This window comes from Cajanus cajan, chromosome 5 (genome assembly GCF_000230855.2).
Source record: "Cajanus cajan strain Asha chromosome 5, NIPB_CcT2T_4, whole genome shotgun sequence".
NCBI lineage: Eukaryota > Viridiplantae > Streptophyta > Magnoliopsida > Fabales > Fabaceae > Cajanus > Cajanus cajan.
The window spans coordinates 58,484,594-58,511,788 of record NC_138521.1 but is presented as its reverse complement, the minus strand read 5'-3'; the positions used below and the strand labels follow the sequence as shown (position 1 = coordinate 58,511,788).

General features: G+C 38.0%; 2 protein-coding genes across 5 annotated transcripts; one reads left to right on the top strand and one right to left on the bottom strand.

Moving 5' to 3' along the window:
• The first annotated feature begins 6,996 nt into the window (after window positions 1-6,996).
• Window positions 6,997-10,054, top strand: LOC109808995 (uncharacterized). Of its 2 annotated transcripts, none has more exons than XM_083075471.1 (4): window positions 6,997-7,543; window positions 7,625-7,705; window positions 9,277-9,416; window positions 9,600-10,054. In XM_083075471.1, exons 1-4 carry the CDS (start codon window positions 7,226-7,228, stop codon window positions 9,658-9,660), a joined length of 600 nt encoding a protein of 199 aa, XP_082931597.1. In that variant the 5' UTR covers window positions 6,997-7,225; the 3' UTR covers window positions 9,661-10,054. The 2 variants fall into 2 exon arrangements, with proteins under 2 accessions (XP_082931597.1, XP_082931596.1); XM_083075470.1 differs by having other exon boundaries at window positions 7,007-7,543; window positions 9,503-10,054.
• A 122-nt stretch (window positions 10,055-10,176) lies between these two features.
• LOC109809064 (spermidine synthase 2) lies at window positions 10,177-26,560 on the bottom strand. 3 transcript variants are annotated; one of them, XM_083075468.1, is made up of 10 exons: window positions 18,682-19,115; window positions 12,629-17,302; window positions 12,165-12,241; window positions 11,969-12,091; window positions 11,708-11,812; window positions 11,523-11,595; window positions 11,206-11,277; window positions 10,876-11,074; window positions 10,643-10,769; window positions 10,177-10,524 (listed from the first exon to the last, which is right to left on the bottom strand). In XM_083075468.1, the coding sequence occupies exons 2-10, from the start codon at window positions 12,807-12,809 to the stop codon at window positions 10,459-10,461; spliced, it is 1,023 nt and encodes a 340-aa protein (XP_082931594.1). In that variant the 5' UTR covers window positions 12,810-17,302; window positions 18,682-19,115; the 3' UTR covers window positions 10,177-10,458. The 3 variants fall into 3 exon arrangements, with proteins under 3 accessions (XP_082931594.1, XP_082931595.1, XP_082931593.1); XM_083075469.1 differs by lacking the exon at window positions 12,629-17,302; XM_083075467.1 differs by lacking the exons at window positions 10,177-10,524; window positions 10,643-10,769; window positions 10,876-11,074; ... (4 more) ...; window positions 12,165-12,241; window positions 18,682-19,115 and adding exons at window positions 22,872-23,941; window positions 25,744-26,560 and having other exon boundaries at window positions 17,116-17,302.
• Between the last annotated feature and the right edge of the window lie 635 nt (window positions 26,561-27,195).

Genomic DNA, 27,195 nt, shown 5'->3' with positions numbered 1-27,195 from the left:
AGTTGATCATTCTATACAAGCATTAAGCACAAGAACATGATACTAACATTTGAATGAAGAAGATAGATATATATATATATATATATATATTCAAACAAGTTACATGAGATTCAAGTTGGCTACATCTAACCCCAACAAAGGGGTTTTAGCAATCCATGTCCATGAGATTAGCAAGATACATCAAAAGAGTAAGAATGGAAGAAAACCAATGAGAAACAATGGTGAAGAGGTGAGCCCTAGCTTCCTGCACTCTGCTTCTCGTTTGGTTCTGCCTCCAGATGCCTTTTCCTTCGCGCTCAGCCAGAAATTATAACAATCTACGCAACTCTTTAAGTGACGCGCTCAACGCGATAATATACGCGCTTGGCGAGTGACGGAAGGCGCGCTGGGCGCGTGATTGGGCACGCCCAGCGCGATGCCAATTCTCCATCAACTCCCTGATCTAATGCGCTGAGCGAGCTGAGATATGGGCTCAGTGTGGGTCTACTTAAAATGCCAGCTAGCTTCAATGGAGTTCAATCGAGCTTCTTCTCTTTGACATGGCTTCTTCCCACATGATTACCTATCCAAAAAATCATAAAAAATGAGGATTAAAATGTATAACCCTGTATGTGTAACCAAAGTGTCTTTACTTACAAAAGAGAAGTTAAATTGAGGATCACATAAGTTGAAAGTTAGAAAAGAGTTGAATGTGTTAACCAATTTGGTACTAAAATATAAGTAAAAATTAACATTATCACCAACCAGCTACTTTAAGGTAGCTCAAAAGATCTATACCACCATCACTTATATGGGCACAAAAGTTTCACGTTCAACCTATTCTTATTCTTAAGGGTAGGCAAATTAAATTGCACTAAACTGAACTGTTAAAAACTATATTAAACTGAAAAGTAGTTCAATTAAACTGAACTGAATTGAAAACTAGATCACACAAACTGAACTGAATTGTTTTTTATTCTATTAAACTGTATTGTACTAAACTGAACTGAACTATAATATGAACTAAACTGAACTACTATGCACCTTAATCTGTTTCTGAACTACATTATTTATGAACTGTGCTAACTTTTCTTAATACCTTGAAAAAAAAAGAGATAGGAATCCAATATAAACTAAACAGAAACAGATTCCTCCTTTGCAGTAGCCCCAACAACACTTGCAATAAAGTTTCCATGGGACAAGACAACACCCTGACCAGAATTTGTTGAGTAGAAACATGAAAATTAAAAATCTAGCCTACTGTATCTTCAAGGACAGCATGCAAAAATATGTAATGCTCCAAATTGAACAGCAGCAGACAGATCAACTAAACCTTCATCTGTGCATATACTTCATCTGTCTTAGGTTCAGCCTACACCACCGAGATAAATTTAACACTTAAATGATTATCAATGTATTGTAAATCATGTTTATCAATTAAATGATTATCTTTTCCAAAATTCAAACCAAAGCATGAATCAGTCAATAATAAGTTAATAACAGAAGATTAACATATCAGATAAAGCTTGTCACGTGATTTATAAGATAGAATAGAACATTCTAAATACGCAACACTAACCGAATAATTATAATCACTCAATTGAAATATCTGGTCAAAATTTCAGCTTACATTAGAGATTCAACCACAATCATCTTAGATCAAACTTAATGGATCAGAGGGTGGCACTAGGAACATGCTTACGCGTCCTCACTATGTAACATGCCCCAAAAGATAAAATCATTTTAAAAAATAAAGTATTATATTGGCTATCACTTTCGGATCTCAAACACTTAAACACTCAACCCACCTGATTTGACAGAGTATCATCCGAGACATGATAGACATAAACCAACTCCAACACCTGGCAGTAAATATGATAACGAATTTCAATTCTTGAGACAGAGATAGATAGACCAAATGGCTCTTTGCATCAGTGGCTCTGCAAAAATTCTGACAGCAGCAACAAATTTGCACATGCTAATGACACCAAGAACTGCTCATTTGCTTTTGTCACCACACATCTTGTAGCTTGGATGGAAAAATGAGACAAAAAGCTGAAAAGAAATTTTATACAGCTCTGCTGTACCTATATGCTATAATATATCTTAACAATTATGTGTCGGAAACTTTGAAGAGAGTAGGAAGCACAGATAATGAAACATTACAAAACGCAACAACTAAGCAATGCTAACAGATTGGTTTGCTCAAGAGTTCACAACCAACTATTTGCAATGCAAGATGTTAAGTCATACAAGTTTGCATTTGCAATACTTTGTGCTTGAATATAAAGATGCCAATGCACAAAATCACTCAATATTTTTGTATCAAAAACAAATAAGAAAAATCACTCATCTAGGTTGGCGTAAGTTTGAATGTGCTCCACAAGAACCTAAATTATTAGAACGACATAAGCCCACATCCATCTAAAAATTAAGCAGACAAGAAACATGTCTCTATTTAAGAATATGTAGGTTCTCCCATAAACAATAAAATTAAAAAATTAATATATCTTCAAATATAATCAGGAACCTCGGCAGTGGACATTTTTGCATTTACTTTATGCGGTGGCTGGTGTGAGCATTTTCACATTTACCTTATGCGGTGGCTGGTGTGAGTTACTTGCAGAGGGATTCCTAATAGCTTCTCCACCTAAAGATCTATTATTACAAGAGGGCAGAGGCAGAGCCAACCCCGTACCGTGCTTTTATTTTTTATTTGTAATTACTTATAGTTAACCGAATTGTAACTGTATAAGTTCAGTTTTTTAAAACTGAATTAAAAAATAGTTTAGTTCAGTTTTATTTTAAATAGTTTTAGTTTTTTAGTTTAAAATAATCCAGTTATTTAATAGTTTTAGTTTAATTTAGTTAATTTTGCCCAGCCCTACCTATTTTATTCTCATACAAAGTATGATCATTGCAATCCAACCACATGAAAAATATGCAAAGGTAAGTTAATGTTCAAAGAATCAACATAATCAATATAGAAGTAAAAACAACTATATTATCAACATGAACACTCAACTTAAATCAACATAGTATCAACTTACAACTTATCAACATAACTGAGCCACATATGTGATTAGCTCACTAAATATCCTCCAAATATCATGTTTTTCCAGTACCTAATTAGGATTTTAACTTTCATCATTGTATCTTATTCTAATTTGGTTGCTTTATACATGTATGTCTCAACCTTGCCAACATATAAATCAACATTGGTTGCTTATAGCTAATATGCCTCGACCTGAGCTACATATCACATCAACTAACGTCTTAGAGGAGACTAATTCAAGGGTCAACTTTCCAAGAAGAGTTTTTACTAAATTTGGCTATTAGAGCACCACAACACAATATTCTTATAATGAGATATGCAACTTTATAAACAACCTATCATTTAGTCCTAGGTTGATCAACATAACTTTCAACACCATGTCTTATGCATACTCAACACAACAACTCAATAAATAATATACAACTTAACTAAAAAATTTCAACCATTTAATCAACTATACACTATCCTAGATCAATGTATAGAGATTCAGCACCATACATCGATATACAACACTTAGCACAACTTAATAAGCATACAACATGTGATAGACCCAACTATCCTATACATGTTCACCAATTTCATCATAAAACAACAAGTTAAATTAAGGTAACATGCGCTTGATGTTATCCATTATGTGCATGGCACCATCAAGGCAGGGAGCCCTCGGTCTTGCCCACACTCGAAGTCATACAATCTATGCCTAACGTGGATTAGGTAGAGTACCCCTGGACCCTCGCGCTTGGTGTGGCAAAGTCCCATGCTTGACTTCAACCCAACCTAAGATGATTCTCTCTCCTCACACTCGACGTCACTCCTTTGGCACCCAATGCCAATTTAGTTAGAGCCAATTCTCTCACCTCAAATCTAGCGTTGTTTAAATCATGCCTGACGTTATTTCAATCTAAGGCAATTCTTTCTCTTTATGCCCAACACCACCGATCCTACGCCTGACAAGAGTGACATAGAACACCTTTGATTGAAATTCAGAAATTTCCAACATGCAACACTAAAATCTACCAATTCATCAAAAATCACATCAACATGCTTTAAAGCACCCAAAACCCAACCCCTTCATCATGCAATTCAAAATCAACCAACACAACTACATTTTGCTACAAATCAAGCAACATGCAACTCAAACAATCTAACATAAACAAGGTTTTATTGTGACACCCTTATATCCTAAAAGATTTAATAAATAAAATAAAACAAATTTTTTATAAAAACAAAATGTAATAACTTTCTTCATTAAAACTTGTAAAAGGGTTCAGAACTTTATCCATTACTTAAAACAAAAGAAACATATCAAATATTGTTTTAATAGAAATAATAAAATTTCTTAAATCAATATAGTTTTGATTACATGGAAACTCAACTACTAAATAACTATTAATTTTAAAACTTAGTCCCAATGTCACACTATTAGAGCAAGACCCCTTTTTATGGTTCTCCCTCCTCAAATACACCATCTTGTACCTACTCTAATCCTGCAATTGGCGTTTAACTCAATCACAAACATATAAACACAAGGAGTGAGAATAAATCTCATCTATAACAACATATACAAGACATAAAGGTAGACACACATAAACTAATAACGATAATTACATCACACATACTTCTATCCAATCTCAACATAATAATATTATCATCAAAACATCTCCATTCACCATTCAATATCATTCAACCACACGATACAACATATCTATGATTCAAAACTCATGTAATACATGATTCTATCTCTACATGCATGTGGTACCAATCTTTTTATTATTATCAAGAATATAAAATAGCCTAGGAGTAATGAAATGGGACCAACCATTGAATAGTGTAGGGACCACCCATTAATAATGACCCCCCAAACCACTTCAACTAGGGGATGCCTATTAAGGTCTTGTCGAAGTGTTACAATTAGCTATTGTAGCCTTTCATTCCTAACAAAGATTTCCCCACCATAACACCCCCGAGACATAAGTAAATGACATATGATATCCCAATTGCATAGACCCACATTATCCTACGAAACAAAACATGAAATGCATGGACTCAAAACAATCAATTTAACCACACAAATGCATTCTCAACTCCTCAAATGCTAGTCCGTAATATTGGACTTATTCATCATATCTCATTATAGTATTCATCATAATATGTACGTATCATCACATTCCAACATTTCAATGTCATTGCAACTCAATATATCACCAATAAAAACTTAACACATCATACATCAATATAATTTTCACATGTCAATTCCTTCTCACATGCACATCATCATTACTATACATTCCCATCACATACTACAACATTTATCATTCTAACATCATCATCATCATCAAACCTTAAATATTACCACACATCATAATATTATCCTTTACTGTTACTCATTTTAATGCACCCATCCCATTGTAAATCCACCAATGACATCATTAATATTCACACAGTAGAATAAACCATTTTAGTTAATTCCTTACACATTACTACTCATTAATTAATTATTTTAGTCCTCAATCTCAATCTCTCCTCACGGTTCCTTATTAATTAATCAATTAATCAGTAAAGTAATACATCTTAAATGGAAAAAGGCATGGCACCCGATGAGAATGGGTTCACGCCCAACGTGGAGAGGTTAAGGAACTCTTTTCCAAACTCATGCCTTGTGTGGGATCATCCGTGCTCGACACAACAAGATTTGGGACCTTTTTGTCTCAGTCTCACCCAACATGGTCTAGGCCACATTCAACATCATCATGTTTGAAAAAACAACGCCAAATGGCGTTAAATGCAACACCTGACGCCTAGTATCAAGAGGTCTAAGACCTCTTTGGCAACCCCGTATCTAACGTGATCGTTTTCACGCCCAATGTGCTTGTAGGACCTACACTTCACAAATTTGCGATCTACATAATTTTACTTCCTTTAACTCATCATATGCATTAAACCCTTCAACTTAAGGATTCATTTGGTCAAATAATCGAATCACACTCAATAAATATCATAGTAACATCAAATCATCACAATTCACTCAAAACCTTCAAAATTTATACATAACAACCCTAACCCTCAAAATGCACCATCTCAAACATCAATTTAATTAATCCAACCAAATCAAAACCTTAGTATACAATAGCAATATAATTTCAATAAGAATATATACACAAGAGATTCCCCTTAAACATATAACGTAAAAGGCTTAGGGATCACTTCTCTACCCTTATCCCTCGTATATATATGCTTATAGAATCAATAATCCCACTCCCCATACTTGGAGTGATGGTTCTTATGGAACAACACCCGGTAGTTCCTGTCGCTAATTTGTGTATCCTCGATCTTCTTCTTTAGGTCTCCTCCTATGAGCGTTTTAGGTTTTCAGAATACATACAATGACCTAATCCCTCTCTATTTTCCTCTTTTGAATTAGTCTTTGAGTTGGACCCAAAGTCTAGTCCAATTATTTCTAATAAAATATTTCTCTTATAAATCTTAATTTATTCTAATTCATTCATTATTTATCAAAAAAAAAAAACAGGATGTTACATCTAGCTTCCATTAGCTTAAGATTAGTCTAAAAATAAGGAAAGAGGAAGAAGAAAACAACTTTGAGTACTCCTTACCGACACTCGTTCTGAGCTCTTTAACCTTAAATCCATCAATACAGTCAAGCTCTTCAAAAATGCTCATGGCATGACTACATGAGGATGAAGTGCCGCATATTGAATTCATGACCAAAAGAAAACATAGTTGTGCCTAAATAAGTTTCTCAAAAGACAATTATAAAATAAAATAAGCTTTTTAAAATTAAAATTCTTTTTTTTTTTCATTTAGTTTTTAAAAAGTAATTCTTTTTTATTTATTTTATCTGTAAGTGTTTATTACTTATTGAGAAGTTCAATCTTATTCTATTTTACTAATTTTAGCTGCAATCTAATTCCATTAACAACACATGTCTGCTTAGGGAGGCGGTGCCTGTACAAATTAAGAAGCCACATCTACCAAATGTGGAAGCAGGGTTAAAGTGGTAAATAACCGAAACCAGTATCCGTATCCAACATCCAACATAACTAACAAAGTTGGATTAGATTCACACAACCTATTCAGAAGGCTAGTTTTGTGGAACAACCAAACCTGTGTTGAGGTTTGTGCTTGACTTGAGTATTATTGATTGTTGGAAGTGAAACAAGATTGGATGCAATGCCTGGTCCTGGTCCTCACATGATGTATGCCATGGGTTGTGGTTTGGGCATGACAAGCATCAGCAATGGAAGGTTTAGTCCTCACCACACTCTCACCTACACCATAAACGCTTTCTTTGGACCTGATATTGGTTCTTTCTCTGAGTGGCTTGGTTCACTCTTTGGCGGTCCTGCTCAAACTTTTGGATCTGCTCTTGCACATCTCATCCACCACCCCTTCTACTATATCCTTATTTTGGGACACCCTCTTTCTCTTCTCTATTCTCGGATATCCTCCTATCTTCTTCAATCTCACCTTCTTGATTCTGTCTCAAGGGTCACTCTCTCTCTCTCTCTCTCTCTCTTGTTTCCAGAAATTTCAGGTCTGACCAATATGTTAACTAACTTACTATTGCAGGTGCCCCTTACAAGGACGCAATGCTTTTTCTTGATATCTGCTGGTTCTTTTACTCACTTCTTTCTGGATCATCTGTTTGAGGTAATAATATGTAGACAGATAGACACTTTTTGTGTTGCCAAGTTTTTTGTGTTTGATGCTATAAATGATCTGTTTTGTCTTTATTCATGTTGAAATGAAGCAAAAATGTATGGTTTTCTATTAATGAGTTCTGTTTGATTACTTTTCCCTGTTAATTTTGGCCTGATCGGTAGCTATAACGAGAAAGAGAAACATCTGTGTACTTTTGATTTATTTGCTTCTATTGGCGTGTTTTTAGATTAATTACATCAGTCATTCACTGGTGTTGGATGCATTTATGGAATTTAAAGGCATATTAAGATCGCCCCCTTGCCTTTTGTTTATTACCAGAGGTCTATGAGATTTATCATTGACCTTTAAGAGAATGCATGAGTTGCAAAATGAATAGAATACATATGCAAAGATGTGGGGTAAAACCACACACATATATCTGGTGAGAACAATTCTCATTTTAAGAATTTCATAATATACATCTGAAGGATATTTCTATATATGGGTGATCAATATTAAAAATTAGTTAATTGTTACATGATCATTTGAAAAGGTCGTGTACATTTGTTTCTTAGTCTTAACCTATTAAATATGATTTAACGGTATGTATTTATTGTTGTTATTTCTCACAATAACTAAGAATTCTCACTCAATATGCCCTGTATGTATGTATATCCTTAAGATGAGCCAAAAGCATTGTAGATGTTAATCGTGTCCAAAATTATTTTAAGCAACAAAGCATCCTACACCTCAAGTTGTCCCTGCAACCTTGATGAGGAGCCATATTTATTAGTCAACTAGGTGATATTGGATTGTTTGCAGTTTTATTTTAATCTTAAGTGGTACATTTATTGTCACCCTGAAAACTTTAAATTAGCTTCATTAACATTTTTTTTTGTTTCATGGATATTTGAAGTCCAAAAGTAGATTTTCGGTTGCAAAAGGAAATACCTTCGTAACTTTCTTTTTTCATGTATAAACATTAAATGTCAGAAAGATAATGTAGGGATCGATTCCATTTATCTTTATTTATGCTCTCAAGCGAAAGAAGTAACCCCTAAATTGGTCTTTTGAGAGTGTATGAATTGAGCCTATTAGTTCTTTAGATGTTAAAAACCCTTCATTAGTCTTTGACATTACAAAATGTCTTTCATTTTAGTCTTTTTTAGTACCAAATGACAATAGAAAATGAGTAGAAAAAAGGATTAAAATGAATAGCTTCTTACAATAAACGTAGTGTTTTTAAAATCTTGGGGACTAAAATTTCCGATTCTTATAATCTCAGACTAATTTAGGGGTTTATTCCCAGCTAAAGTGTTGGTTCCCGGGTAATATACTGGACTTCCATTCTATTTGCATATTCATGACAGCATTTACAAGTATAGTGCTGTTGGCTATTATTCTGATGGAAACTTGGGCAGAAACTTGGAATTCGGCTGAATTTTAATGGATTGCAAATTATCTAATGGTGTTTAAAGGAATGCCAAATGCTGCAGTCACTTCATTATAATTTGTCCTGAAAATTTACTCTTATATTAAGTACTAATTAATTAACAAATATTATGACCCAAATGACACAGGAGAATGGGAAAACAACCACGTACACTTGGATTTTGAGCACTGGCTGGTGGCAAAGTACAGCACCAGTTAACCCAGATGCTGTTGTTGTAGTTGGCTTCTTATGTGCTTGCTTAATTGGAGGCTATTTTTACCTCAACAGGTTTTTCTTTTTGCAACTTTTTAACCAACTTATATTATAGTCAGAGCATGGTTTTGACATTTTCTGTCACCTTAATTATCACGCAGAGCAAGTTCCTTAAACACCATAAAGAAGAAGTCATATCAATCAATGCTACTTATGATATCCATAGCATCCTTATATTGCTTTTGGTGTGCAATCCAGATATACTGGATCAATCCACGTCGTCCAGCGGTTGGTGAAGAGGCTGATCTTGGCGTTCTAGTATTTTTAACTATATATTTTTTCCTACCTTACGGTTTGTGTATAATGTCCATGTCCCCGAAAGATCTTGATACAAATCAAATTGATGTTTAACGTGTTTACCCTATCAGAGATGTGTTCTGCTTTTGCCACTGTAGCTAGAATCTTGCCGCCATTAACTTGTATGTATACTCACTCACCAAAAAATATGTGAAGGCATGCATCCATTCCTCGTTAGAACTGGGTTCTTTTGACCTTACAGGTTATATTACACTGGCTCATATAAGTTTTACGTTGTTATCTGTATCTTGTTGCAAAGTGATTGAAATTGAATGTAGAAGTTTGATGCTTGACTCCTGTCATAATGTACCTTTCAGCTGTTCAAATAAAGCTTCTTAGTTGTTATTAACGTTAAATTTGTTTGGATAAATTTGAAAGTCTGCAATATATTTAACCTTAACAAACATTTTTTTGGGGGTCTACCTTAACTAACTTATAATGGGTGAACTTTGGTTGTTCTGGCTGTAGATTCACTCTCATGCACACTAATCTCTTAACCTTAACTCTTTTGTGAATCTTCTGGCTCCCCTAATTTTAAGTACGTAATTGTATGAGTTGCATTATTCATCCTTTATATGTTTAGCGATTGGTGTCATGAGAGTAATAATTAAGAAATAACTTGGAAGGTTATCAACTTCTCATTTTTATAAATAAACTTGTAATAGTTTTGCATGTGCAACCTTTCACCCGTAAACATGCAGAACGAGACAGTACAAAGGATAATAGCAATTCCTTAATATTACTACTAGTGAGTTCTTTATCAATATCTTGTTGGATCAACAACCTTGTCCACAAAAGAAGGCAAACAGAAAGCAGCAGCATGGATCTGTTGTAACAAAATAAAAGGAAAGAGAGGAATAATATCTTAAGTTAGTTGGAAAGAGAATAAAGCGAAACACTAAAAGTAGGTAAATCCTTGAACTGAAACCGTTTCAATGAATTACCTCTGGGTTATAAAACTTAGGAGGTCCCTTTGCTACTCCATTTTGCTCTGGATTCAGTGGATTTATTGGGTGTTTGAAGTTGACTGGAGGCCCCTCCGTGGAGCAAAGCATGAATCCAATCACCCCACTGGAAAACAAAAACAAAGAATCACTTCTTAGTTCTTAACAGAAACTTCTCTGAATATCTAGAATTTACAAATGTAATAAAAATTTAGTTAAATAAGGAATACTACCTTGCATATGTAGGAACTGTGGTCCAAGCATAGTTAACTGAGCCTTTGAATATCTTCTTGCAATTTGCTATAGTATCTGCAACGACAAAATTTTCATGCCACAAGCTGTCTGCTGGAGCAGACAACACTCCACCAGGTCGAAGAGCCTTTGCTACAGATTCTAAGAAGCAGTTATCCGCCAGAACTTCCGCAATAGGTCCTGCATTACATTGAATTTCCTCATATCTCTTAACTATTTATTTCCTTTTAAGGTAAAACACGTGCACATTCTTTTCTCACTACAGCTGCAATTTTAAATTGACATTTGACAGCGAGAAGGATTATTTTTACCCATTGGTTGAAAAGCATCCAATATAATGACATCGTAAGTGCCCTCAGGAACAGAATTTATGAACGCAATTCCTGCACATATTTGTCACAAATTTGGTATATATAAACTGAGTAAAGTAATGTTACTCATAACAAATTTTTATAATATATACACATAATTTTTTTTTCTCTTTTTTCTCTTCTTATCTCTCTCGTGCAGAAATGATTATAAAATTTTGATGTATAAATAACATAATTTATACAAACTCCTTTGATTCATTTATATATCATGTTTGTTTTGTAAGTTAAAAATAAAAACAAATGGCTTAACTTTTTACCGTCGGTGATATGAACATGCACTCGGGGATCCTCGTAGCCAACAGCTATATCTGGGAAAAACTTCTTATAAACCTGTACACTCAAATGCAAACAGAAGATTTAAGAGGGGTTCTTTTTATTTGTAGTTCATTTCTGTCAAAGTTCATTGAAAGTTTAACTAAGGAATGTTAACTTGAAGACTTACATCAATCACCATTTTGTCTATTTCACATATATCAATATGCTCAACAGAAGAATGGCGTGATATTTCCCTAAGAATTCCACCATCTCCCCCTCCAACAAGCAGCACCTGTAAATAGTAATGTTCATCAACCTCTTGTTAAACAAATATGGTACATTAGTCTTTGTTTCTGACTTATTTCAGAAATGTTTTTTTTTTTTTTTTTTTTTTTTTACATTATAGGCTTTTAGTTCATTGCGAGGAATAGAATTTTGAACAGAAAACCTTGTTTGGATTTAGAATGGAACAGAGTGCAAGGTGAGTGAGCATCTCTTGGTAAGCAAATTCATCATTCTCGGTCAGTTGGATATATCCATCCAGAATTGCAACCTTGCCATGTCTAGATGACTGCACACAATACACATCACCCGAGGATGTTATCAAGATTTTATTATGAAAATGAAAGTATTATAAGAGGTACCTCAAATACAAGAAGCTCTTGGAATTCTGATTTCCCTTGAAATATGATCTTTTCCATTTTATATATGTGTGCTTCTCCTGTACAATTGTTGGTGTGAAAACTAATGGTACAAAATGTTACTACTACTACTACCAAATTAATAGTACAAAATGTGAAAATAACACTTTACTATATACTAGGTGGCCACCATCCCCTTTACATAATTCCCCCCTATACTTTTACCTTTATCGTTATTATTATTATTATTTTGAAAATTCCAGTAGTTGCCCCGAATAACAACCAATTTGGTGGGTGTGACAAAGACAAAGACCCACTCAAAAGTTAAACACCAAATTTAAATCATTGACCAAAAAAAAAAAAGAAACATCAAATAAAAAACTGAAATAAAGTTTATATCAAATCATATAATAAAAATGAGTCAAGTAATTGAACCCTCCGTATAGAAACTTTGAAACAAATAGTACCCGGCCAGGAAGCATCAGCATACCACCCTGGAAGCTCAGGAGATGTGTCTTTAGGTGCTCCATTACTCTCCTCTCCATTATCAGTTTCTGATATTACAAGCTTTGAATTTTGATGATCTAAATTCTCACCCTGCACTTGTGATTTGATGGGATATTGACAAATAATGGTCTCTTTGGCCATGAGACTTTGTTTTCTAAACTTGTTAGCTTCTCCTTCAGGTTTGGTGTTCAATTCTTAAATTTTTTTTCTTCTTGGCCTTAAAAAGGTAATTGCAATATGCCAATGGCTATATGGCCAATTAGCACTTATGTAATGAACGATTTCTTAGTGCAATTGATTTCTAAGTAGCCAGTGTAGTTTGTGCAATATTTGGTAGGGAAAACTAAGAAGGGGCAGAGGGTAAATGCACCAATGCATTTCCACGCCTTCACTTGGCATAATATATATAGGTGATGGAGCTAGGAAATGCAATAAAGGTTTAGTATAAAGTGCCCTTCATTTAGTTTTAGACTCTTTTATTACGATTAATGTAAGATTTAAATATCTTAATTATTTTATTTTATATTTATACCGTATGGTGGCCGACTCGTCCGAATACCCGAGACCATTTGCTTATACCGAGTGCCCGAACCCGCCGACCACCCCCAGATAGGGGCGAAACGTGTCGGCGAGATCAGCCGAGTATGTCGGCATCATCAAGATGGTTACGGAGAGATTAATTAACATAATGCATAGGATTAGACCCCTAATTTTTCGAGGCTCAGTCCCTAATTGCGGCCCAATAAGAACTACTATAAATAGGACCCCAACGAGGTATGTAATTAATTCTGAACTACCGCATTTATTACGCCGAGCACTAACTTGAGCATCGGAGTGTCTTTGCAGGCACACCCACCCCTGAATTCGGACTACCCGGATAGGAACGAGAAGACCGAGACCCAGGATCAGACCCACTACAACAAGGATAATTAGAGTGTGTATCCTAGTACAGGAACATTTGGCGCCCACCGTGGGGCCGAAGAGACGTTTTCAGCCCCTTAAAACTCTATAGCTGAGACCGAGACATGGTAACAACGCGCAAAGGACAATCGACAACGACTCACCCGATTCCTAACCCCGAAAGCAATCCCGTCATGGCCAACCAAGAGCGCTACTCGTACGGGATGCCTTAGACCCAACCGGAACCTATGATACAGCAAGTTCAGCCAAACACCAATCAAACTCAACCGAACTTTCAAGACGACTTGCGAGCAATTCGCGAGGAAATGGCGACCATCCAAAGGCAAAGAGAAGCCGACGCCCGAGAGCTGGCCGAGCTACGTTGACAAAATGCCGAGCTCCGGAACCTGAACCAAACATACGTGTCGTCCACTCCCACACTTGCGGAAGAGTCCGCCTATCACGCCCCAACGGACCAGGTCACCCGAACTCCATTCACATCTTTAATAGCCAATAGGACCGACACCACCGTTCACTCCCTGAGGCATCCTTTTTCCAGAAGAATAATGGAGGCAACACTGCTAGACCATTGGAAGAGCATGTCAATCTAGAAGTACGAAGGATCATCCGACCCCGAGGAACACTTGAATGTTTTCTTGACTCAAGCAACTCTCTCCACTCAAGACGACTCGGCTTTGTGCCGAATATTCCCCACGTCTCTGAAAGGAAGGGCCCTGGGTTGGTTCACAAGGCTACCGAGCTCCTCCATCGAATCATTCAACGAATTATCGTCCCAATTCACTCTCCAGTTCGCAACGAGCAAGCCGTACAGGACGACCTCGCTAGCCTTAGCGGGGGTTCGTCAGGAGAAGAAAGAGAGTCTGAGGACTTTCATGGACCGGTTTAACAAGATCGCTATGGAAATCGGCGACCTCAACCCTGCCGTGGCAATGGATCGGCTGAGCACGACACTCAGGCCCGGACCCTTCGTAAACAGTTTGTGCAAAAAACCACTGTTGGATATGAATGACCTCCGACGCCGAGCCGAAAAATACATGTAAATGGAGGAGTTGGCGGAGACTCGAAATCAGGCCAGGGCCGAGGAGGGTTATAGCCGAAAAGAGCCCGGACGAGAACCGGTGAGGAAGACCTACGCCGAGCCCCTAAATACCCGCCCCCCAAGAGGACCCCCCTATACAATATATACTCCCCTCAATGCAAGCAGGGCCAAAGTAATGGAGCAGGCTCTTGCGTCAGAAATCCTCGTGATGCCGAAAAGAGCGAACACGCCCCCTAGAGCTGACAAGGCGAAGAATTGCCGATTCCACTGAAACCGGGGGCACTCCACCGAAGAATGTTCAGCATTGAAGGACAAGATCGAGGACCTCATCAAACAGGGTCACCTCAAAAGCTTTACCACCTCCCAAGACCACCAGTCAAGGGAAAGAGACCATCCTCGTGAAACTCGTCCACCGAGGGACCGCCGCCGCCGATCCCGTTCGGCTGAACGCCGAGACCGATCACAGCGTCCCAGGGAGGACAATGACCAAACACGAAAGGTGATCAATACAATAGCCGGGGGCTTTACCGGAGGCGGTTCCTCCTCTTCAGCACGAAAGCGACACCTCCGAGCTGTCCGATCAGTGAATAATGTGAACCAGCCGAGAATGCCAAAGATGCCACCCATCACTTTTACTGACCGAGATTTCTGTGGCGTTGACCCCGTACAAGACGACCCATGGTAATTTCGGTCGAAATGCATAACTGCATCGTCAAGAAAATGCTGGTTAACCAGGGGAGCTCGGCCGACATCTTATACTGGAACACGTTCGTGCAACTAGGAATCCTAGAAGAAAGCCTAGAACCATATCACGAACCATTAGTAGGGTTTTCCGGTGAAAGAGTAATGACGAGGGGGTGCATCGACTTGTACACTAGCTTCGGTTTCGACCAAAAGTCTTCCCGAGAGATCAAAATCCGTTACATCGTTGTGCATGCGAACACATCCTACAATGTCCTGCTCGGCCGACCCTCCATCAACGCACTCCGAGCCATCATCTTGACCCCTCATCTGTGCATGAAGTTTCCGTCGAGAGATGGACAGGTAATAATCGTTCATGCCGACCAGAAGACAACACGAGAATGTTACCTCTCTAGCCTAAAGGTCCATCCTGTATTCGACCCCCCGCCAACGTTGTCAGGCGTAAATGTAATAAGACAAATGACAGAGGGCTTAGATCTCGACCCACGCCTGGGTGAGGAGGATCGAATCGAGCCGGCCGAAGACCTCGTTCCTTTCCAACTCGGGCGGACACCCGAACAGGTCACACACATAGGATCTCAGCTGAACGAAAACGATTCGAACCAGGTGAAGCGAACGGTTCAAAACAACAAAGACTTGTTTGCATGGAAAGCGTCGGATATGTCGGGGATTGACCCTAGTTTCCTATGTCACCGACTAGCCGTATGCATCGACTTGTACACTCGCTTCGGTTTCAACCAAAAGTCTTCCCGAGAGATCAAAATCCGTTACATCGTTGTGCATGCGAACACATCCTACAATGTCCTGCTCGGCCGACCCTCCATCAACGCACTCCGAGCCATCGTCTCGACCCCTCATCTGTGCATGAAGTTCCCGTCGAGAGATGGACAGGTAATAATCGTTCATGCCGACCAGAAGACAGCACGAGAATGTTACCTCTCTAGCCTAAAGGTCCGTCCTGTATCCGACCCCCGCCAACGTTGTCAGGCATAAATGTAATAAGACAAATGACAGAGGGCTTAGATCTCGACCCACGCCTGGGTGAGGAGGATCGAATCGAGCCGGCCGAAGACCTCGTTCCTTTCCAACTCGGGCGGACACCCGAACAGGTCACACACATAGGATCTCAGCTGAACGAAAACGATTTGAACCAGGTAAAGCGAACGGTTCAAGACAACAAAGACTTGTTTGCATGGAAAGCGTCGGATATGCCGGGGATTGACCCTAGTTTCCTATGTCACCGACTAGCCGTATGTCGAGACACTCGGCCAGTCGCACAGAAGAAAAGAAAAATGGGCGACGAGAAGAGAAAGGCAGCCGATGCCGAGGTGAAAAAATTGTTGCAAGCAAAGTTCATCAGGGAGGTCACTTACACGACTTGGTTAGCCAACATGGTGTTAGTCAAAAAAGCCAATGGGAAATGGAGAATGTGCACCGACTATACCGACCTCAACAAGGCCTGCCCCAAGGATGCCTACCCACTCCCTTGTATCGACCGACTAGTCGACGGAGCGTCCGGACATTCAATCTTCAGCTTCTTGGATGCTTATTCCGGTTACAACCAAATAAGGATGCACTCGACCGACGAGGAGAAGACGGCGTTCATAACCGAGAGCGCCAACTTTTGTTATAAAGTGATGCCGTTTGGGTTGAAGAACGTCAGGGAGATCTACCAGAGGTTAATGGACAAGGTGTTTTGTAACGACCCACCCTAGGCCGTCACATCAAAACCAACTAAAATAAAATGATATAAAATAGAGAAAATAGAGCAAAAGCCAGCTACGCTAGAGTGTAAAAATTTGTCTTCATAATATCAAACATAATTATATCAGAGTCAGTCTTAGTAAAATTATACAGTAATCCCATAATAACATCATATAAGACACCCTAGGTGCTGGTCAAGCTCTAAACCTAGCTACTTCTCAAAGCAGCTACCAAAGACTTCTTGCTATCCCAAAGCCTCACACCTGATCTGCTTCCCCACAAAGTGAGATCATCACAGTCCAAACCACATGGAAACATAAGGGTTAGCACGTATAAAAACCAACCATAGTACAATAAAATGAAATATCATTAAACTAGATATTCATCAACAATACATATCCATACCAAGGAAATGAACATTAAAATAGTTATTTCCATGCCAAATATAAACCAATCCAGAATCTAAGGTATACACATCCATACCAATGTATACATATTTAATAAAGAATCCATAACCAATGTATACAATCCATACCATATGTATACATATTCCACATCCAAAAACAAAGTCACACCACTGTATAATCCATGATGTAACCAACACATCCAAACCAAATGTTGGCCTCAACACCATCCAAACCAAGTGTTGATACGGTGAAACATGTCAGCAACCCATGTCCCACGCCTAACCTCTCATGGAAAATATACAGTTGGATTTACGTCGTCACGTAACCCTGGTGGAGCCACCTCATCCATCGGTATGACTCGGCCCAGACCCATACCGGTATCAAATAGAATACTTAGAGGAGTACTTCAGAATTCACCTAACATCTGAAGTGGTTTATTATATAATCCTTGGAAAAGTTCCTTATTGGAATCCTCACCATGGGATTCACAAATTTTATAGTTTTCCAAAGATTATATCCTGATCTCACCAAGAGATCTTCCATACCATAACCTTACTCCTCTGAGTTCTATTAGCTTTTCCAAACCACATGCACATAGCATATTTCATAATTACATACAACTTTTCCATAACCATGCCAAATCATTCACTAGAACAATCATATCTAGAGTTCTAGACCTCCTTTTTGGGTGATTCCAATGCCATTAGAAAGCTAACATCTAAGGCTACAACTTTCATGACAAAATCAAAATACTCATGAAAAATACTATTCATGTGAATAGTAATAGTACTATGCACATGAACAGTAATTTCTGAAATCAATTCGTGACTGAATAGTAAACTCAAATTGAATGAATAGTAAATTCAAATTGAATGAATAGTAAATTGAATGAATAGTAAATTATGCAATCAGACGGAATTCATATGAATAGTACTATTCATGTGAATAGTACTTTCACGACAGAAAACTTGAAAATCATCAAAATTCCTTCCAATTCATGAATCCAATCCAAATTACACGAAATTGAACCATTATAAAGCATAAACAATATCCAGAAACAACATTTTAAGCAATAAAATCAAGTTTTAACCATTAATTCATGCAAATCATGAAGAAATCATGAAAACCCTATCAAACCCCTTTTTCCTCAATCCATCCTTAATCAAGCTTAAATCATGAAATTAATATGATATTTCAAACCCATACATACTAGATTAAGTCTTATAAGTACTACCCTTACCTCAGAAACTTCAGAAATGCAAGATTTGGACAAACCCCCAAATTCCCAATTCAAACTTCAATCTCAATTTTCAAGGCTTTAGAGGCCAAATCTCCTGAAACTCCAGTTGTGAAGATTGATCCTGGCTTGATAAGCTTCCCAAATATGTCCTCAGCTTCCCTCCGGACCAGAGCCTTTCTCTCTCTACTTTCTCTCTCTAAAAACTGTCTCTGTCTGACAAATGAAATCCTCCGGTCCTAAGTCCCTATATATAGCCATTTTTCAAAATTTCCAAATTTCACCCTTAGCACCTATTCACCTCAAATATCCTATTCCTTGAAGTATTTCAACTCCCTAAGCTCTGAAACAACCTCAAATTCACTCAGAAAGACCAGATTTATCTTATGTTCCTATCCTTCGATCTCCTACCCATCTTATTCCTTTCCATGCAATACTCACAACTCACCACCATATGAAATGCGACATGTGTCAACACACAAACAAATATCACTTTCAGATATAGATGCTTGGAATAATGAGTTGCATGCCATAATACTTCACTTAACCAAGATGAGGAGGAAGGTGATCAGTCTTCTTCCCTCTTAATACTGGTTCAGTATAATGGTGTACAATGCATCATTCACCAAATTCATGCACACACATGCCTATACAAACTATCAAAACATCAATCTCTCATCTCATACTATAAAATCACTATCATGCTTAAATAACTAATCAAAATCACATTAACATACAACATGCATAGAAGTAAGTACATTCCAAATCCACATAAATAACATATACATACATACATATATACTAAATAACTTAGTATTTTCCATGGTGTTACAACTCTCCCCAACAACAAAAATTTTCGTCCCCGAAAATTCACTTACTCATAAAGAGATATGGGTATTGATCCTTCATTCTATCTTCCAACTCCCAAATGGCTTCATTAGTAACCTCATCCCAAATAACCTTTACCAAATTGATAGATTTACCCCGCAATTGCTTAACTTTCCTATCTGCCACTGAAACTGGCTGTTTCTCAAAAGTTAAATTCTCCTTAACTTGCACTGCCTCTGATTCCAAGACATGACTCGGATCGTGAATATACTTTCTCAACTGTGAAACATGGAACACATCATGCAAATTAGACAGAAATGGAGGTAATGCAATCTGATATGCCACTGGTCCAATCCTCTTGAGAATTTGATACGGCCCAATAAACTTAGGATTCAACTTCTTAGCTTTGATAGCTCTTCCCACACCTGTGGTAGGAGTTACCTTCAAAAACACATGTTCTCCCTCTGAAAACTCCAAAGGTTTCCTCCTTTTGTCTGCATAAGACTTTTGCCTACTCTGAGTAGCTCTCATTCTTTCCTGAATTTGCTTCACCTTTTCAGTAGTCTGTAAGATGATCTCTGGCCCTACCATCATTGATTCTCCCTCTTTGAACCAACATAAAGGTGTTCGACACTTCCTCCCATACAGAGCCTCAAATGGTGCCATTCCTATACTTGCATGAAAACTGTTATTATAAGTGAACTCGACCAAAGGTAACATTTCTTCCCAATTCCCTAGATGATCTAAAATACAAGCCCTCAACAAGTCCTCCAAAGATTGGATAGTCCTCTCAGACTGCCCATCAGTCTGTGGGTGATAAGCAGAACTGAGTTTCAACTTAGTCCCTAATGCTTGATGCAAACTTTGCCAAAATCGGGATGTAAAACGAGGATCCCTATCAGAGATGATACTGGAGGGCACACCATGTAATCTAACAATCTCCTTAATATACAATTGAGTTAACTTTTCAAAGGACCACTTTATATTCACTGGAAGAAAATGAGCACACTTAGTTAATCTATCCACGATCACCCAAATAGAATCACAATTCTTAGCAGACCTTGATAATCCAACAACAAAATCCATGGTTATACTATCCCATTTCCATTCTGGCACTTCCATCATCTGTAACAAACCTCCTGGTTTTTGATGTTCTACCTTAGCTTTCTGACATACAATGCAAGATGCGACATACTCGGTTACCTCCCTCTTCATACCATTCCACCAAAACATTTTCTTCAAATCTTGATACATTTTTGTCATACCTGGATGTACACTCAACTTGCTCTTATGACCTTCCTCAAGTATTAATTTCTTCAACTCCTCATCTTGTGGAATACAAATTCTTCCCTTGTATCTCAAAACTCCATCCATATCTTGTTCAAATCCTTCAGCTTTCTCAGAACCCAACAATTCTCTAACCTTGTTCAATCCCGTATCCTGAACTTGTTTTTGTTTCACCATCTCCAAGAAATCACTAGTAATGGTAGTCATACCACAACTAATAAAATTTGTGGCAACAACAACGTTAAGATTCATATCCCTAAATTTCTCTACCAACTCCATCTCTTTAACCATCATGTAAGACATATGAAGGGATTTTCTGCTCAAAGCATCTACCACCACATTCGCTTTACCTGGATGATACATTAACTGAAAATCATAATCTTTCAAAAATTCAATCCACCTCCTCTGCCTCATATTTAACTCTTTCTGATCAAACAAATATTTCAGACTCTTGTGATCACTGAACACATCAAACTTTGCTCCATAGAGATAATGTCTCCAAATCTTCAAAGCAAAAACCACCGCAGCCAACTCTAGATCATGCGTAGGATAATTCCGTTCATGAGTCTTTAACTGCCTAGATGCATAGGCCGCAACCTGCCTATCTTGCATAAGAACACATCCTAAACCTTGATGAGATGCATCACAATAAACTTCAAAAGATTTATTGGGATCTGGCAGTATCAACACTGGAGACGAAGTCAACTTTTCCTTTAACTCTTGAAAACTCCTCTCACACTCCTCTATCCATACAAAAGGATGATCCTTCCTAGTCAGCTGTGTCAAAGGCATAACTATTTTAGAAAATCCTTCTATGAATCTTCTATAATAGTCAGCTAATCCCACAAAACCTCTAACTTCAGTAACTGATTTCGGACGTTCCCACCTCAAAACCGCTTCCACCTTAGTAGGATCAACTGCAATTCCTTGTGCAGAAATCACATGACCCAAGAATTTCACTTCAGATAGCCAAAACTCACATTTTGACAACTTTGCAAATAACTGTTTCTCCTTCAATACCTGCAAAACTGTCCTTAAATGTTCTCTATGTTCCTCCATAGATCTAGAATAAACCAAAATGTCATCAATGAACACCACAACAAACTTATCCAGAAAGGGTCTGAAAATCCTGTTCATATAATCCATGAAAATAGCTGGAGCATTCGTCACTCCAAAAGGCATAACAACATACTCATAATGACCATACCGAGTCCTGAAAGCAGTCTTTGGTATGTCCTCCTCCTTTACCCGAATCTGGTGATACCCAGACCTCAAATCAATCTTGGAGAAAACAGAAGCTCCCCTCAATTGGTCCATCAAATCATCTATCCTTGGCAAAGGATACTTATTCTTGATTGTCAATTTATTTAACTGCCTGTAATCCACACATAACCTCACACCACCATCCTTCTTCTTTACCAATAACACTGGTGCTCCCCACGGAGATACACTAGGTCTGATCATCTGCTTCTCCAAAAGCTCCTCAACCTGCTTTTTCAATTCAAACAACTCCGCTGGTGCCATTCTATAAGGAGAAATAGATACTGGTCCTGCCCCTGGTACAAGATCAATACTAAACTCCAACTCTCGCTTTGGTGGTAACCCCGGAACATCATCCGGAAAAACCTCTGGAAAATCTCTAACAACATCAATACTATTCAACAACTTCTCATTCTCTACACTGATAAAAGATAAGATCATAAACCCAAGAGCTCCATCCTTCAACAACCCATCCACCTGTCCACTAGAAATAAACCTCTCCTGTTCAACAGTAGGAAAGATTAATCTCTTTTCTGAACAATCTATCAAAATCTTATTGGTAGAAAGCCAATCCATCCCTAAAATCACATCCAAATCAGATAGAGGTAAACAAAACAAATTCACTTTATAATTACGCCCTTCTACCTCCACTGGATATCTCAAACAAACTTCAGAAGTCAAAACAGACCCTGAAGCTGGGGTAGAAACAACTAGATCCACACACAAGGAACTCACAACCAAATTTAACCTTCTCACACATTCATAAGAAATAAAAGAATGTGAAGCACCAGAATCAAATAGAATAAAAATATCATTACCATTAGCTTTGCCCTTTCCTTTTACCAGTTCAGATGACGTTTCAGCTTCAGCACCTGTTAAAGCAAAGACACGACCTGCTACAGTAGGCCGATCCACTTTCTGGTTCTCTCTAGCTGGAATATTTCTGACATTGCAATCTTTAGCCATGTGACCCACCTTGCCACATTTAAAACACGTATAGTTCTTTGTAGGACAGTCTTTCATCATATGTGGGCCTCCACAGACATAACATCTAATACTCTGAACATCTCTTGTAGTAGTAGTCCCCATCGGTTTCTTATTAGCATTTCCAATTTGAAACTGAGATGGTCTCTTTTGAGGATGTTTCCCCCTACCAAATCCAGATGATCCCTCTGGACCCTTTGCCATTTTATTTCCTCCTTCAAATCTTTCCACTGTTTTTGCCTTTTCAACTAAAACTGAAAACTCCATAATTCTCATAGGAACAATAGTCTTTCTCAGCTCAAATCTTAGACCCTCACTAAACTTCCTACACCTCCAGGCTTCAGTGATAGCTTGAGAATAATATCTAGCCAAGTGTTCAAACTTGACCACATACTCTTGTACTGACATATTTCCTTGCTGCAGTCTCAAAAACTCAGCTTCCTTAGCATACCTGGCGCTATCTGGAAAATATTTCTCTAGGAATACCTTTTTGAAATTTTCCCAATTTATCACCTCCCCTCTAGCTTCCATCATAGCTTGAGCACCTTTCCACCAGAAACTAGCCTCACCCACCAACATATAAACAGCATAAACTAGCTTCCTCTCCTCGGGGCATTGCATCACCATGAAAATTTTCTCCATCTCCTCAATCCACTGGTCAGCAACTTCAGGTCCATCAACACCTGTAAATTGAGGAGGATTCCCTTTTCTGAACTCTGACAAGCCCCTATACTCATTAGGTACCTCAGCCCTAGCTGCTTCAGCTGCAGCCCGGTTGGTCTCCATCTGAGCCAACAAAGTATTCTGTTGTCCAATAGCAGCAGCAATTTGCTCCATAGCTTGAGCAATCTGTTGCGCATCCACGCCTGAAGAAGGATTAGAATTGTTTCCCCTACCAACCATCCTAATCAAGATGAAAGATCAAGGAACCCATGAGTTTACACCAAAACACATAAGAAATTCTTTTCAAAATCCATTTCCTCACAACAGAAACATAACAAGACCATTTCCCACAAATCCTAAAGAGACTCGACCAGCTCTGATACCAAAACTGTAACGACCCACCCTAGGCCGTCACATCAAAACCAACTAAAATAAAATGATATAAAATAGAGAAAATAGAGCAAAAGCCAGCTACGCTAGAGTGTAAAAATTTGTCTTCATAATATCAAACATAATTATATCAGAGTCAGTCTTAGTAAAATTATACAGTAATCCCATAATAACATCATATAAGACACCCTAGGTGCTGGTCAAGCTCTAAACCTAGCTACTTCTCAAAGCAGCTACCAAAGACTTCTTGCTATCCCAAAGCCTCACACCTGATCTGCTTCCCCACAAAGTGAGATCATCACAGTCCAAACCACATGGAAACATAAGGGTTAGCACGTATAAAAACCAACCATAGTACAATAAAATGAAATATCATTAAACTAGATATTCATCAACAATACATATCCATACCAAGGAAATGAACATTAAAATAGTTATTTCCATGCCAAATATAAACCAATCCAGAATCTAAGGTATACACATCCATACCAATGTATACATATTTAATAAAGAATCCATAACCAATGTATACAATCCATACCATATGTATACATATTCCACATCCAAAAACAAAGTCACACCACTGTATAATCCATGATGTAACCAACACATCCAAACCAAATGTTGGCCTCAACACCATCCAAACCAAGTGTTGATACGGTGAAACATGTCAGCAACCCATGTCCCACGCCTAACCTCTCATGGAAAATATACAGTTGGATTTACGTCGTCACGTAACCCTGGTGGAGCCACCTCATCCATCGGTATGACTCGGCCCAGACCCATACCGGTAGCAAATAGAATACTTAGAGGAGTACTTCAGAATTCACCTAACATCTGAAGTGGTTTATTATATAATCCTTGGAAAAGTTCCTTATTGGAATCCTCACCATGGGATTCACAAATTTTATAGTTTTCCAAAGATTATATCCTGATCTCACCAAGAGATCTTCCATACCATAACCTTACTCCTCTGAGTTCTATTAGCTTTTCCAAACCACATGCACATAGCATATTTCATAATTACATACAACTTTTCCATAACCATGCCAAATCATTCACTAGAACAATCATATCTAGAGTTCTAGACCTCCTTTTTGGGTGATTCCAATGCCATTAGAAAGCTAACATCTAAGGCTACAACTTTCATGACAAAATCAAAATACTCATGAAAAATACTATTCATGTGAATAGTAATAGTACTATGCACATGAACAGTAATTTCTGAAATCAATTCGTGACTGAATAGTAAACTCAAATTGAATGAATAGTAAATTCAAATTGAATGAATAGTAAATTGAATGAATAGTAAATTATGCAATCAGACGGAATTCATATGAATAGTACTATTCATGTGAATAGTACTTTCACGACAGAAAACTTGAAAATCATCAAAATTCCTTCCAATTCATGAATCCAATCCAAATTACACGAAATTGAACCATTATAAAGCATAAACAATATCCAGAAACAACATTTTAAGCAATAAAATAAAGTTTTAACCATTAATTCATGCAAATCATGAAGAAATCATGAAAACCCTATCAAACCCCTTTTTCCTCAATCCATCCTTAATCAAGCTTAAATCATGAAATTAATATGATATTTCAAACCCATACATACTAGATTAAGTCTTATAAGTACTACCCTTACCTCAGAAACTTCAGAAATGCAAGATTTGGACAAACCCCCAAATTCCCAATTCAAACTTCAATCTCAATTTTCAAGGCTTTAGAGGCCAAATCTCCTGAAACTCCAGTTGTGAAGATTGATCCTGGCTTGATAAGCTTCCCAAATATGTCCTCAGCTTCCCTCCGGACCAGAGCCTTTCTCTCTCTACTTTCTCTCTCTAAAAACTGTCTCTGTCTGACAAATGAAATCCTCCGGTCCTAAGTCCCTATATATAGCCATTTTTCAAAATTTCCAAATTTCACCCTTAGCACCTATTCACCTCAAATATCCTATTCCTTGAAGTATTTCAACTCCCTAAGCTCTGAAACAACCTCAAATTCACTCAGAAAGACCAGATTTATCTTATGTTCCTATCCTTCGATCTCCTACCCATCTTATTCCTTTCCATGCAATACTCACAACTCACCACCATATGAAATGCAACATGTGTCAACACACAAACAAATATCACTTTCAGATATAGATGCTTGGAATAATGAGTTGCATGCCATAATACTTCACTTAACCAAGATGAGGAGGAAGGTGATCAGTCTTCTTCCCTCTTAATACTGGTTCAGTATAATGGTGTACAATGCATCATTCACCAAATTCATGCACACACATGCCTATACAAACTATCAAAACATCAATCTCTCATCTCATACTATAAAATCACTATCATGCTTAAATAACTAATCAAAATCACATTAACATACAACATGCATAGAAGTAAGTACATTCCAAATCCACATAAATAACATATACATACATACATATATACTAAATAACTTAGTATTTTCCATGGTGTTACATGTTTCAGGGTCGAATCGGCCGAAACATCGAAATCTACGTAGATGATATGGTGGTCAAGTCCAACTCTCTGGCCGAACATTTAGCTGACTTAGCCGAAATCTTCGGTGAACTTCGCAAGCACAACATGAGACTCAACCCCGAAAAGTGCACCTTCGGGGTTAAAGGAGGCAAATTCCTAGGTTTCATGCTATCCGCGAGAGGCATAGAAGCGAACCGAGACAAATGTCAGGCCGTGTTAGACATGCGAAGCCCGAGCAACCTCAAGGAACTACAGCGCCTCTCGGGACGATTGGTCGCCCTATCCCGATTCCTCCCACGGCTAGGCGACAAGATTAGTCCAATGATAAAACTCTTGCGAAAGGCTTCGGCCTTCTCATGGGATGAACAGTGCGAAGCCGCCTTCGCAACGTTGAAGACAACCCTGGCGACCCCGCTGACCCTCACCAAGCCTGATCCTCTAAACCTGCTACTTGTGTACTTGGCCGTGTCCGAGGAGGCGATCAGTTCGGTTCTGGTGCAAGAAAAAGAAGGCACCCAAGCTCCTATATATTTTATCAGCCGACAACTGCAGGATTCTGAAACCCGATATCAATTGATAGAAAAGGTGGCACTCAGTTTAGT

Coding starts and splice junctions, on each gene's coding strand:
- LOC109808995 (XM_083075470.1), top strand. CDS start 7,226: ATGCCTGGTCCTGGTCCTCACATGATGTATGCCATGGGTTGTGGTTTG. Junction 7,544..7,624: donor TTCTTGATTCTGTCTCAAGG/GTCACTCTCTCT, acceptor TTACTATTGCAG/GTGCCCCTTACAAGGACGCA. Junction 9,417..9,502: donor GGCTATTTTTACCTCAACAG/GTTTTTCTTTTT, acceptor ATTATCACGCAG/AGCAAGTTCCTTAAACACCA.
- LOC109809064 (XM_083075467.1), bottom strand. CDS start 23,940: ATGGTTGGTAGGGGAAACAATTCTAATCCTTCTTCAGGCGTGGATGCG.